This window comes from Poecile atricapillus, chromosome 6 (assembly GCF_030490865.1).
Source record: "Poecile atricapillus isolate bPoeAtr1 chromosome 6, bPoeAtr1.hap1, whole genome shotgun sequence".
Classification (NCBI taxonomy): Eukaryota; Metazoa; Chordata; class Aves; order Passeriformes; family Paridae; genus Poecile; species Poecile atricapillus.
Genome location: NC_081254.1, coordinates 36,057,511 through 36,071,072, shown reverse-complemented (window position 1 = coordinate 36,071,072; position 13,562 = coordinate 36,057,511). Strand labels below are relative to the sequence as shown.

At 42.4% G+C, this 13,562-nt stretch overlaps 1 protein-coding gene across 5 annotated transcripts in view; it reads right to left on the bottom strand.

The window, feature by feature from the left end:
• The window catches only part of DOCK1 (dedicator of cytokinesis 1), a 266,167-nt gene that overhangs the window by 116,868 nt on the left and 135,737 nt on the right, over positions 1-13,562 (bottom strand). For all 5 annotated transcript variants that reach the window (XM_058841868.1, XM_058841871.1, XM_058841867.1 and 2 more), the window contains exon 28: positions 1,200-1,301. In XM_058841868.1, the coding sequence (XP_058697851.1) occupies positions 1,200-1,301 (102 nt within the window). The remainder of the gene's footprint in view (positions 1-1,199; positions 1,302-13,562) is intronic.

Here is a 13,562-nt window from a genome sequence, read left to right as displayed (position 1 = left end):
CTAGGAGCAAAAAGAGGCTTCAGCACCTGAAAACAAAGAGCTCAAACCTTGCCCAGTGCATGAAAGAAGAATACAAATTCCAGACAAACTGGGAAGTCCAAATATAAGAATTACACAAAAGAAAGACCCTGACTTTCTCTTCTCTCTGCTATAACCATTCTTTTCAGCCCATTATTATCTGCATTTAGTTTGGGAATGTTCTGCTGCCAGTGCCCATCCATGTAAATGCTCCAGGATCCCAAAGGATCCATGCAGTGATCCTATCTCCAGCAATTTGCAGCTGAACTTTGCCTTCCCCCTCCAAAAACAGCAGCTCTGAGCTTTGGAGATGCCAGAGCAGGTGCAAAAAGAGGCTTCAGCACCTGAAAACTGCAACAGGGCAAAGAGCCCAAACCTTGTCCAACACAGGCAGAAGGAAGAGTAACACAAATTCAAGACAAACTGGCAACTCCAAACAAAAATGACACAAAAGGAAGGTGCTGGTGTTGTTCTGGCGGGGCTGGAAGGAAGAAGAGGAGCTGCAGAAGGATTCAAAGGCAGGTGGAAGCTGCCTGGAGCATCCCCAGGGTGGCAGGGGATGGCTCATCACGGATTGCTGGAGCTCAGCCAGGGATTTGGGTGTCCCCTCCCAGCCCTGCCTGCCCATATGGCAGCAGCACTTGCAGGTTATTACACAGTGATCTCCTCAGCCATAAACTCCCTTCTATTATGCTTTAATTAACTCGGGTTGTTGCCTCAGCCAGGCTACCCAACGACTCTGAGAAGACAAATTTCAATTATTATTGCTTATTTAACAACTAAGGGCATCTTTAAGGTTAAAGTGTTTTGCATAAAAGTGAAAGTGAGCAGATCTCTAAGTAAAAGCTACTTTGAGAAACGAAATCAGGACATCTGGAAGATTTAACACTGAAAGTTCCTTTCCTAAGAAAGCCTTTTTTATATTCTTTTTCTTCTTTCCTTACTAGCTTTTTGTAATGTCTCATCACTACTATTTTTTTACTGCTTTCTTTTAATCCACTATCTCATGTTTTAAAACACTGAACAGCTCCAGCTGTACTCCTGTGCATGTCACAGTGCCCAAAGAATTATTTGATATTAAACCTGGAATGCCAAACACATTTTGTTCACAAGTGCATTTAATGACCAGTACCAGGAAACCAAACACAATCTTATGAAGAGATAAAACAAATGAAACTCACCACAACATCTGACCTCATCTTGCCAAAAGTCTTGATTAAATGGGCATAGTGATAATCCTCCATTTGCCTCAGGATGGCTGTCATGCAGGCCACGAAACTCCCCTGGCAAAAAGCAAAGGAAAGGAATCCATCACTTAGGATAATGCAACATAATACTGCCTATCACAACAGAATATTGCTAGAGAGAACCACAGAATGAAATGGAGATAATTCTATCATTAAAATTCATTAATGGATATGCAAAATTCTGTTAAGGAAACAGAAAAAAAAGCCTCATCTCGAAAAGTCTCCAATTTTCAATTTCATGGGTTTATCGCTGAAGCTTTTGCGACATATTCTTCATCTAAAAATTGCTCAGACATTAAAGCCTCTGCAAGGTAATAAACAGCACACCTAAAAATATCACACAATATCAGCATTTGCATTTGGAAAGTCAATATTCTGCTCAAGGAAGAAATCTTTTCAAAATGAGCATATTGAGCACTCTAGCTAAACCAACCCCAAGTTTTCATTTCACCATGTGGTATTTTCAGATACAGTGATGCTTAAAAAAACACCACCAAAATCCAGTAAATTCCATAAAACCAGAAGAGCAGCACCATCCAGATCTCTCTCAAACCACAGAAAGAGTAAAAAACATCCAAAAGAAAGTTTAGTTTTCCCCTCTGGTGTGTGAAAGTGTTGTAGTACCAATCCAACCCATTCCCAAGGCTCCAGATGGAGTAAAATCCCATAAATGGGAGCTTCTTGTCCATCCTCCCTCTCTGCCTATCTGCTAAAAGCCTGGTAATGATGTCCACATCTTTTCTGGCCTTTAGTGCAGGAGGAAAAACATTAAAAATTGGTAAAAATCCCAGCAGAATGACTTAGAGAAGAAGTGGTTCTTTCTATGGTTTGACAAAATTACAAATCCCCTGATCTGAGCTGTTTTCCAGGTGATTCTGTGCCACAGCCCAGGAGAACACTCAGGAATTTTCCCTCCATAAATGCACTGAGCCTTTATTGTTACTTTTAAGATCAGCATTAATTCCAAATTCCAATCTTTATTTCCACATCAGTCTGAGCAATTGAGATAAACCCAAAATGCCACCAGGTCACCTGTGTGTGCTCTGAGCCCTCTCACTTAGAGGTTAATCCCCAAATTCCACCTGAGCAGCACTCCTGGAATTTGCTTTTCTCCTGCAATGGAGCTGAGATCTGAACTCCTCCAGGACTGATTTTGTCCATGTGGGAATATTGGATTTTCCAGAAGATGCTGAGGTAGCTGATGGGAGCTCTGTGGCACCTACAAACTCCATGAATACAGAAGGAAAGACCAGGACCTGCTGTTCTGGGACATCAGAAGAACTTTGGAACAACCCCTGACCAGAACAGAAGCTGGGGCTCTACAAAGTCAATGTTTCCTACTGTGAAATGGAAATAAGACAGGGCCATCTCAGAAATCCAAACATTAATTGTCAAAACAGCTCTTAACGAGCTCCTGCCACAGCAAACACGGGGCTCATGTCTACAAGGGAACATTCCACAGCCCATCCCTCCCATCTCCTCCACCCATGCCATCAGTCCCAGTGATGTGCCAGCTCCAGGCACAATCACACATTGTTGAACTTGGCTGTGTCAGATGAGGCTGCAGATGGAGCTGAGCCCATCCCAGCTCTGTGCATTGTCACCCTGAAAACTCAGCTTCTGAGCTTGCTGCCATGGTTTTCTAAGGACTTTCCCAGGACAGGAACTGTAAACATAGATATGTGTACATTCCTTGTGTTCCACGTCTTGTGATGAGCATCTCTCATGGCCAATGCTGTGAGAAAGTGTTATCCTGACCATCCAATCCCTGGCTGTGGTCAGAAACCTATAAATCCTGGGAGGAAAAATAAACTCTGCTCTTTCTCTCATGGCCAGTGCAGTGAGAAAGTGTTATCCTGACCATCCAATCCCTGGCTGTGGTCAGGAGCCTATAAATCCTGGCAGGAAAAATGAACTTTCTCTTCTTTTCACCACACCTCGACCTGTGTCCGTGTGATCTGTTCATCTTCAGTGGTAACAGTGCATGGCTCAGGACTGCTCAGGAGAGTCAGGACAAACCTTGTTTTGCCCATGGTATCTTTCCACAGACACTTAAATATCCTCCAAGTCCACTCCTTGGCAAAGACATCAATCTGGTTTTAGTTTTATTCACATTGACCCCAGGCTGGCACATCCAGCCCTTTGCAGGTGACCAACAGCTCTGCTTCCTTCCAGCAAACTCTGTTCTCAAACTGGCTGATAATTTAGGTCACATTTTAGTTTATTTACCTGTTTGGGGAGTAATTTAAGTTAATACACACGGCTGCAGAACTTATAAAATGGATTTAATATCTGAAGACTTCTCAAGGCAAACTGATATGGAAAAAAAAAAAATCATGGAATCCCAGAAGGGTTTAAGTTGGAACAGACTACAAATCCCACCCTGCCATGGCAGGGACACCTTCCCCTGTCCCAGCTGCTCCAGCCCCAGTGTCCAGCCTGGCCTTGGGCACTGCCAGGGATCCAGGGGCAGCCCCAGCTGCTCTGGGCACCTGTGCCAGGGCCTGCCCACCCTGCCAGGAACAATTCCTGCAATCCCAAAATCCCATCTAAACCCACCCACTGTCAGTTTAAAGCAATTCCCTGTGTCCTGTCCCTCCACCCCTTGTCCCCAGTCCCTCTCCAGCTCTCCTGGAGCCCCTTTAGGCTCTGCAAGGGGCTCTGAGCTCTCCCTGGATCCTTCTCATCTCCAGGTGAACACCCCTATGGGTTTGGATCAACTGCTAAACTTCCAAACACATTTTCATATTCATTTTTCAATGAAGGAGCAGCCAAAGGTGTGGATAAATTTGATTGTCATCTCCTCTGTATCTACTGGTGATCCCTGTCCTGTCCTCCATCCCTGAGAACCCCTGGGAGCAGCTCAAGGCTGCACAGGGAGAGCTGCTCTGACTGTCCCCAGGCAGCAGAAATGATGTGTCACTGAAGGGAGGGGTAATTACAGAAGAACATCTTAATTAGCATGGTGGGAATCAGAAAGGAAGAACAAGTTGAATGCCTGCTGGTGAAACTCTGAGTCCATGTGCAAGTGTGGAAATGCCAATAGGAGAGCTGGATAAAAACCTGGAATGGCTGCTGGCATTAAAAATAAATACAGGAAAATAAACATGAAGCAAATAGAAACAGAACACAAACAGGAGGGGATTCTGTAGTGCTGTAAGTTCTAGTTAAAAAGACAGAAACTTGTTAAATTTTGTCATTTCAGCTCAGGCTGAGCCCCCAAAGTGCTGCTGAGCAGACTGGGTGAGGATCTTTAAGCAGTTATCAACACTTCTTCCTGTTTCTCTGCATAAAGTAACGATTAATGCTCATCTTGGTGTTTATCTTGGTAATAAAACCCCTTCCTTTGAAACAAAATTGTTCCTTGAAGCCAACACTGCATCACACACACACATCCCTGCTCCAACATTTATCTGCAGATCCCCACCTGCAAACCACTGTTCAAGGCCCTGCTGGGAAGGAAAATCTATTTAATATTAGGAGGAAAGTACAACTACCAGTCATTGTTTTCTTTGTGAGGTATCACCTGCAGCCAGCATGCTCTAAATTACAATGCTAGAAAAGCTTTGTAATTATTTAGAGGCAATATTTGTATTCTAGGTGTTTTTAATATGCTCTACTAACTAGTTAGCAATAGTCAACAACATGATTAGGTTTTTAGCTTGATTTTTAATCTTTAGTTGTATTTGGAGATCGTTGTCATCATCTACAGACCAGCACTGGAAGCAATACATAGAAAAAAAGGTACCTAATTCTCCAAAAAAATCAATTTCAATTTGAACCACAGAAATAATTGCAAAGCTGTGTTTACCCAGCCAGTCCTGCAAGGGGTTTCCGTTGTCCTGGGTATTTATCAGCTATTTATTCACTGAAACAGTGGCAGAGTTTACCCTGGAAGTCTCTCCCTAGAGCAAAGCTCAGAAATGAGATGGTGACACAGAGAGGGAAATAATGAAACATCCACTAGAGAAGCATTTTGCCAGCAGGTTGCTCCAATTCCTGCCTCTCCTGGATTGTTCCTTTCCAAACCAGGGTCATGGAGGCTCACCCTGGCTCCTGGGCCAGGGGCTTGGAAAGTGCCTGGTGGGAAAAGCCCTGGGGGTGCTGAGGGGTTGGAATGAGCCCAGATGTGTCCAGATGTGCCCAGATGTGCCAGAGGCCACTGACACCTGGATTGGACCAGGAATTGTGTGACCACAGGCAGCAGGAATTGTCCCCTGGGCTGGCACTGCTGAGGGACCTCAAATCCTGGGGTCAGTTTGGATCCCTCAGGACAAAAGGGACACAGAGGGCCTGGAGCATGGCCAGGGCAGGGAATGGAGCTGGGAAGGGGCTGGAGAATTCCTGAGGGAGCTGGGAAGGGGCTGGAGAATTCCTGAGGAGAAGGGAAGGGGCTGGAGAATTCCTGAGGAGAAGGGAAGGGGCTGGAGAATTCCTGAGGGAGCTGGGAAGGGGCTGGAGAATTCCTGAGGGAGCTGGGAAGGGGCTGGAGAATTCCTGAGGGAGCTGGGAAGGGGCTGGAGAATTCCTGAGGGAGCTGGGAAGGGGCTCAGGCTGGAGTAAAGGAGGCTCAGGGGGAATTTCTGGCTCTGCACAAGTCCCTGGCAGGAGGGGACAGCCGGGGGGATTTGGGATCTGCTCGCAGGGGACAGGGACAGGAGGAGAGGGAACGGGCTCAGGCTGGGCCAGGGCAGGCTCAGGGGGGATATTTGGGAAAATTCCTTCATGGAAAGGTTTGTCCAGCCCTGGCACAGCTGCCCTGGGCAGTTTGGAGTCCCCATCCCTGGAGGAATTCAAAATCCCTGTGGATGTGGCACTTGGGGACACAGGGCAGTGCTGGCCCTGGCAGTGCTGGGAACTCCGTGATCTTAGAGAGATCCAACCTTTTCCAACCCCGATGATTCCATGATTCCCTTCTACAAATGAAATATTCCCAAAACAAAATCAAGGGATCCTGGATATCTGCAGATCTGTCCAAAGGGGAGGCAGGTCCAGCTCCCAAGCAGGATGAACAAAAATTCAGCTCCATTAAAAGAAAACAAACCCAAACCAAACACCAAAGAATCTCATTTTTCTTTGGAAAGGACACCTGATTATTTAAAAGCACATTTTATATTAAAAAAAAATGAATATGCAATTCCAAACTGTGAAATTACTTCTGATTTCTGTAAAACTCAGTTCTGAAGGAAAACTTGAAGAGGCTCCAAAATCACTTATTTTCCTAAATCACCTTTAAAATAAAACACTCAGTGTTCAAATGGCTCTTGAACAGATACAAGAAGGGAAATTTTAGTTTTAAATAATCCCCACAAATAACATTAACAGTGAGGAATTCCAGAATGAGAAGGGAATTCCCAGCAGGAGAGACCACACATGCCAACACTTTTCTCCCTCAGGGATAAAAGATCCTGTTTTAAACAGGCTTGTCCATTTCCTCCCAATGAAATATTTAAATTGAAATATTAAGCTCTTTATGTATAGTAAGAAAATCTACAGAAATCAAACCTACACTCAGCTAAGTGATGTCTCATTAAAATGTCCCTGTTACCACAGTCAGGAAGAGATGAAAAAATCTAATTTTCATTTATTTTTTCCATTAAATTTTTCTTACATGGCCCTAAAAGACTACACTGCTAAATAAATAAATGGATGAATATATAATAAAAAAAACCCAAACAAAATCACTTGAATTAATTCACTACATTTTGGCTTTTAGAACATTTCCATAGAATTTACTTTGTTGAAAAGGATTTAAGTCCCTCACAATTCCCAGAGAGTTTGTAAAGATTAAAAAATTAAGTTTTCTCTCTGCTTACAACTTGTATTCTCTCTATATTGGCAACAAATAAAGAACTAAAAATCAACTGTTACCAATTCTAGAAGCCACCCATTAAACTGTCACCACTTATGGACTCACAAGATAAAAATCCAACTTTAAAATGTCCCAAATTTCATCTTTTTTTTTGCCACGTGAAAATTTAAAATCCAATTTGTCTGTGGACAAGTTCACTCCCTTCAATAATGTATTTTATGTCATTTATAGTATAAAGGTATTACAAAACCTAGCATGAATAAAAAAAAAAAAATTATTTTAAATATTTTAAAATAGATTTATTTATATTTAAATAAATTTATTTTTTAAAATAAAAAATAAATTAATTATTTTTAAAATAATTTTTAAAAAATATATATATATTTTAAATATATTTTATATTATAAAATAAAGATATGGATGGAAGTTTCAGCTTCCAGGGCATCCTGAAGGGAGTTTGATTCCTGAAGCTTTTCCCAGCAGCATCACACCAGGAAGGGCAGGAAAAAGACCCAAAACCAAGCAGAACTCCCCCACTAAGGCACATAAATTTCACTCCATCTATAGAAATTCATGCATGTATTTCTCACAGTATTAAAAAAACAAACATTTCTTTTCTCAGAAAATCCCACAGTAAATTCAGCAGCACCTTCAGAGACAAAATCATTTCGTGGCTGCAGCAGCAGGATAAAAACAAGTGCAAAACGTCCTCATTTATCACATTTTTTACTGAATACACAGAATATTCCATTTCCTCAGGCCAATCCTTGCCTCTTGAACACGAGAATAAAACACGTGAGCCTTTTTTTCCTTGCAGAAACAGAAGTTCCCACCTGCAATAATGGCAGTGATAAATATTTGGGCATTTTCCTGCTGCCACAAACATTATTTTGAAGCATCTTTTTGCCAATCAAGATGCAGTAAGGTATTTTATGTGACAAACTTTGCTTCCAGAGCTCCTGGAAAAGATGTGCCACCTCCTTCAGCTGTGACTTGGGGAGTTCAGAGCCTCCCTAAGCAGCAAAACTGATTTTAGGTTTTCCAAGCCAGGAAAAGCCCATGCAAAATGCAGAGCTCTGATATGGGAGTTTAGAGGTGAAAAGCAGTTTATTTAGTCTTCAAACCTTGTTTTACCTCAAGAAGTATTTTACAGATCCTGATTTGATCTCTGACAATTCTGTCTCAGTCAATAGAAAACTTGTTTTAAAAGGAAAACCTTTCCAGCACTGGGAAATCCTTTTGGGAATAAAATCAGGAGGGTTTTCATAGAGATCACAGCCAGAATCCAGCCCTGGGTGTGGCCTTTTGGATCTGAAGGACAAGAAAGATGGAATCTCCACTGGAGACAGGGAACAACTTCCCAGATGGGATTTTGGGAAGGAATCCTTTCCCTGGGAGGGGCTGGGATGGAATTCCCAGAGCCCAGGGTTGGACATTGGGGCTGGGAGCACCTGGGACAGTGGGAGATGTCCCTGGGCTGGAATGGGATGGGCTTGGAGGTTTTTCCAAACCATTCCATGATTCTGTGATTCCAAAATCACAGCAGCTCAACTGAAATTCACTTTGCAAAAGGTTTATTTGTTAGGAAGTTGATGATAACACAGTGGGAATAGACACAAAGAGTTCCGTGATTCACAAGCGCTTTGCACCAACTTCTATAAAAAGCAGGCGGAAAAATTAATGAGATGTTTTAGCAACACCATTTCTCATGTTTCTAAGGGTCTTTTAACAAAAAAAAAAAAGTCCATTTTAACCAAAAAATGCTTCTCTTTTAAAAGCTCCACACAGTGTCAGTGTTGAACAGTGCCCTTCAATGGAACCCACAGTGCTTAGGAGCTCTCAAGGTCAGTACATTTATTTCTGGTTTTCTAAATGCAATTGCCTTTCTTCATGGTTTTTTTTTTTTTCCCTCCCTCTGCTACACCAAACATTATTTCACTGAAAATCTACAGAACAGCCCTCAATAAATCTGTTTCAGGTATCTTGGGTTACACATCTATTAATGCTGATAATAAAATTATAAATGCAGTCATAAAATACAGAAAACAACTGTATTTATGGGAATGGCCAGTACTCAAACAGTAAAAAATAAAAAGGAAAAGCCATAAAAAAATGGTTTTAAAATAATTTTGCAAAAATGCAGCAATGAATATGGGAATATAAGCCTGGTGCCACTACCCTCACTGGGAAGAATTTCTTCCTAATATCCAATCTAAATCTCCCCTCCTTCATTTTAAAGCCATTCCCTGTTTTCCTCTCACTCCATGCCCTTGCATGGACTTTTTTCCTTCAAAAAGTCACTGAGGAGGAACAATAAAACCAAACTTATTACGATGAGAAATCCTATTTTATTTATCAGACACAATTAATATCGGAAAATGCCACGTACAATCAGAGCAGGAAAAGAACTGAAGGAAAAGATAACCTGAAAAAGGAAATAATAATTGGAGACAAGTGGAATTCCCAGGAACTGGACTAGCCCACAGGTGTTTGGGATATTGGTTCTGCAGCACTGAGGTATCTCTATGAAAAATGATGGGAGTAAGAGGAAGAGAAATGATCTTTTAAATGATAATCTTCACACCAGACAGGTGATGCTGCCAGATGAATACACTCCTAAAAGCAACAGCCATTTTGAAGACAAATTATCCCACTTTTGGTGCTTCTCATCCGCCTGTTTTAAGGTAAATTATTTAGCAACTGCTTTATTGAGGGGCTCAGCGAGCTTGAGAGATAAGAAACGTGTGTAATCCAAATTTAATTGATGAAACCACGCAGTTCAGAGATCCCTGGATTAAAAAGCTCCTTGCAGGAGGAGATCTCTTTGGGGAAGCTTTTGCATTTTGTAATTAATTCCTACCTTTGGTTCACTCAGCACATCAACCATCACTCCATACCCCAGGGGCTGCTCCCTCCCCGAGCTTTTGGGGCAGAGCACAGTGGATATGGGGAGGTTTATGGGATGCAGGCTCTGATGTGGTTCTCAGCTCTCAGAGCTGCAGAAGGTGACCCAGTCCTTGCAGACAGGAATTACTGCCAGGCTCTCATCACTGGGGAAAATAAAGGCAGGGCTCTCTCCACAATTGCACCATTTCGAAATGAAATCCCCAGCACAGGCAATGTTCTCATCCCCTCCTCCCCAAAGAGCAGGAAAAGTGATGAAACACACGAAGACTGATAACAGGCTGGTCCTTTGTTCTGACTTCTCTCACTTTAGCTCAGTTTTTCTGTGCTATTTTATGTTATGGCAGCAAAATTAATGGTATTTACACAAATGCAAGTATCAATATGGCAAATAAGAGAAATACAATTTTCACACAGGTCACATTTCAAGTGAGAATTTCTGTTCCAAAATTGACAGATAAGAGGAGCTGAAAAGATTAATACCCAATAGCAGCAAACGGGGGATTTCACAGGAGTGAAATTGCTCTTCACTGCCTACAGGAATGTCCTCACCTTACCTGGCTCTTCCATTGGAATTTCACTCGCAAATCACTCCTGCCATGGCAGGGACACCTTCCCCTGTCCCAGCTGCTCCAGCCCCAATGTCCAGCCTGGCCTTGGGCACTGCCAGGGATCCAGGGGCAGCCCCAGCTGCTCTGGGAATTCCATCCCAGCTCCTCCTCACCCTCCCAGCCAGGAATTCCTGCCCAAAATCCCATCCAGCCCTGCCCTCTGGCACTGGGAGCCATTCCCTGTGTCCTGTCCCTCCATCCCTTGTCCCCAGTCCCTCTCCAGCTCTCCTGGAGCCCCTTCAGGCCCTGGCAGGGGCTCTGAGCTCTCTCTGGAGCTTCTCCTCTCCAGGCTGAACAATCCCAATTCTCCCAGCCTGGCTCCAGAGCAGAGCAGAGGAGTTTTATCCTTGTCCCATATATACAAGTTGTCTCTTGCACAATTTTACTTTACCTGTAACTTCTGCAGGTTGTTCAGTTTTATAAAATGTGTGCAAGGTTTGCAAGGAGCAGAGGAAAATTTCCACAACTCTCTCTCTCCTTCTCCACCAGAGATCCATAAGCCCAGGATCTGTATTTTCCAGGAGCTGTCTGCAGGTGTTTGGAGGAGCAGCCATATCTGCATTTTACGCCTTCTCAAGAAACACAGACCTGTTTAATACTTTGCATTTAATTAAAGGGAGCAGGGAATGCCTCATCTGCAGAACCTGAACATGAGAATATGTGGGCTGAGTCTTCGAGAATGACCCAATTCTTCCCTAACATTATTAAATTTGAATTTTGTTTCTTATTAAACTCACAGCAACTCAGAAGACTTTGGGGGATTCTCTCAGACAAGCCAGTGCTAAACAATGTGCAGCCTCCAGAAGAGCTTCAGAGGTGCCTCATGAAAAGAACACGAAATCAATCTCTAAGCTGCAATCTAAGCAAAAGGAGATGAACTTTTCTATTGTGGAAAAGTGAATTAATTAAACCCCTCTTTTATTACGATTTGGGACGATGACCAAAACGTTCAGCAGGATAAGCTCCAACAGGATGCTGCTGATAAAAAGCTCTTTATCCTGCTCCTGCCTGAGCTCAGCAGAAATCCAACCCCAACAGGACAAAAGGAGACCATCAACGAGGTAAAGGACAAACTTCTTGAGATAAAGGAACCAGAGTGGAGCCAGGAGCTTCCTGTCACACACAAGATTTTTGCTTTTATATTGATTTTGGATCAATAACGTATTTAGAAGTTAAGAAACAAGCTGAACATGGTAAAACATCTCATTCCCTTCTCCATTCCATGGAAATGCCAAGATGATGGAAGCCCAGACTGGTTTGGGTTGGAAAGGACCTTAAAGCTCATCCCAGGGCAGGGACACCTTCCTCTGTCCCAGCTGCTCCAAGCCCTGTCCAACCTGACCTTGGGCACATCCAGGGATCTCCTCCTGAAGGAAAGAACGGAATATTTGCTCAGGAAGCTCTGCTGCTTCCAGATGAAGCTAATTCAGGTTTCCCTGTCCTTGCAAATCAACCAAAACCCACCTAAAATATTTTAGGAGAGTAACTTTTTTATTTTCTCACTAAACCAAAGGTACAAAACATGTTTTGGCAGTTTTCCTCATGCTCTCCAGCACACTCCACGTATTCCAGCAGCAACAAAACATTTTGAAGTGCTTATTTTCCGCCACCGAAATAAATTCCCACTTATAATTGAATTTGATTTTCCTCCCCAACTTTGTTTTGGCAGAAATCAGAAGGGAAAGAAGTAAATCCCTCCCAAATAAGGAGTCGTTTATCACGTTCTAACAATAACACTCCCACATTAACAACGGGATTAGAGATGGATATTCAGCTCTGGAATTGCTTTTCCCTAACTACAGCCCCGGAGTGTGGGCAACAAAAGCAACTTAAGTTGAGAGATGTTTTTTAATTACACATCCACACTTAAATAAGAACTAATCTCTCCTTGGAAAAAGCAATTAAATCCAAACCAAGATTAAAATCAGTGGTTTAAAACATTCCAGTGTGAAAATCAGCTCCTCAGGTTGCAGGGAATGTTCCTGGGAAGGGCCTGGTTTGCTCCAAGAGTTCAGCTCAGCCTTCCCTCACCATTCCAAGAAAATTCATGGATATCCCATGACTCACATCCCTTTTTTCTGTATTTTTTCCCCCCATCTGGGCAGTAACAACAGGACCAAGCAGAATCTCTTTTACAGGTTCTGATTTCCAGGTTCATGCTCAGACTTATCCAGGATTTCCCATCCCAGCCCTGGAGATCCAGGAATTTATCCCAAGGGGAAATAAAATCAAACCAGCAAAGGCAAAGCAGCTTTAAGATAGATTCAAAATATAAAATAATTATTAAGAAATAATAAAAAAACCCCTAAAATCAGTGCACAGGCTACTGCAAAACCTCAATGGAATGGTAGGGAGTGGAACTAAATTTTTTTAAGGCCAAACCAGCCCAAACCATTGTGTGATTCTCTGATTAAAATATCGTAGAATTCATATATTTCTGTATTTCTATATGTTACAGTGCTACTTAGATACACTAAAAATACAAAAAATGGGAAAAGAAAAATACCAGAACATCCCAATTATTCCCAGGGCCCATCTTTAGATTTCAAAACATGAGTGAAATGTTTTATTCCTACTTTAATGCAACGGGGCCATTATTTGGGAAGTATTTTTCCTGGTGTAATTTCCATGCATTTAAAACCATCCCAACTCATTTTTTTGGGAGGCACAACATTTGAAACCACAGCAGAAAATCAACCAACCCTGAGTTCTGGCAGAACCTGCAACACTCATCCCACTCTTGACATTTGGCAAAAAAATGGGATTTTTAACGTCTCTTGATAGGGCTGAAAAATACTCATCATCTGTTGAGGAGGTAAATGTAAGCATTATTTTAAAAATGCTTTAAAAATACCTCAGAAAAGCTACTTAGAGCAAGACAAAATGTTTTTCAGAGCCAAGGAAGTAGCTCTGATTAGGTTGTCCCTATAAGTAACTGTGAGATATATGCACAATTTCTGCATAAAGAGA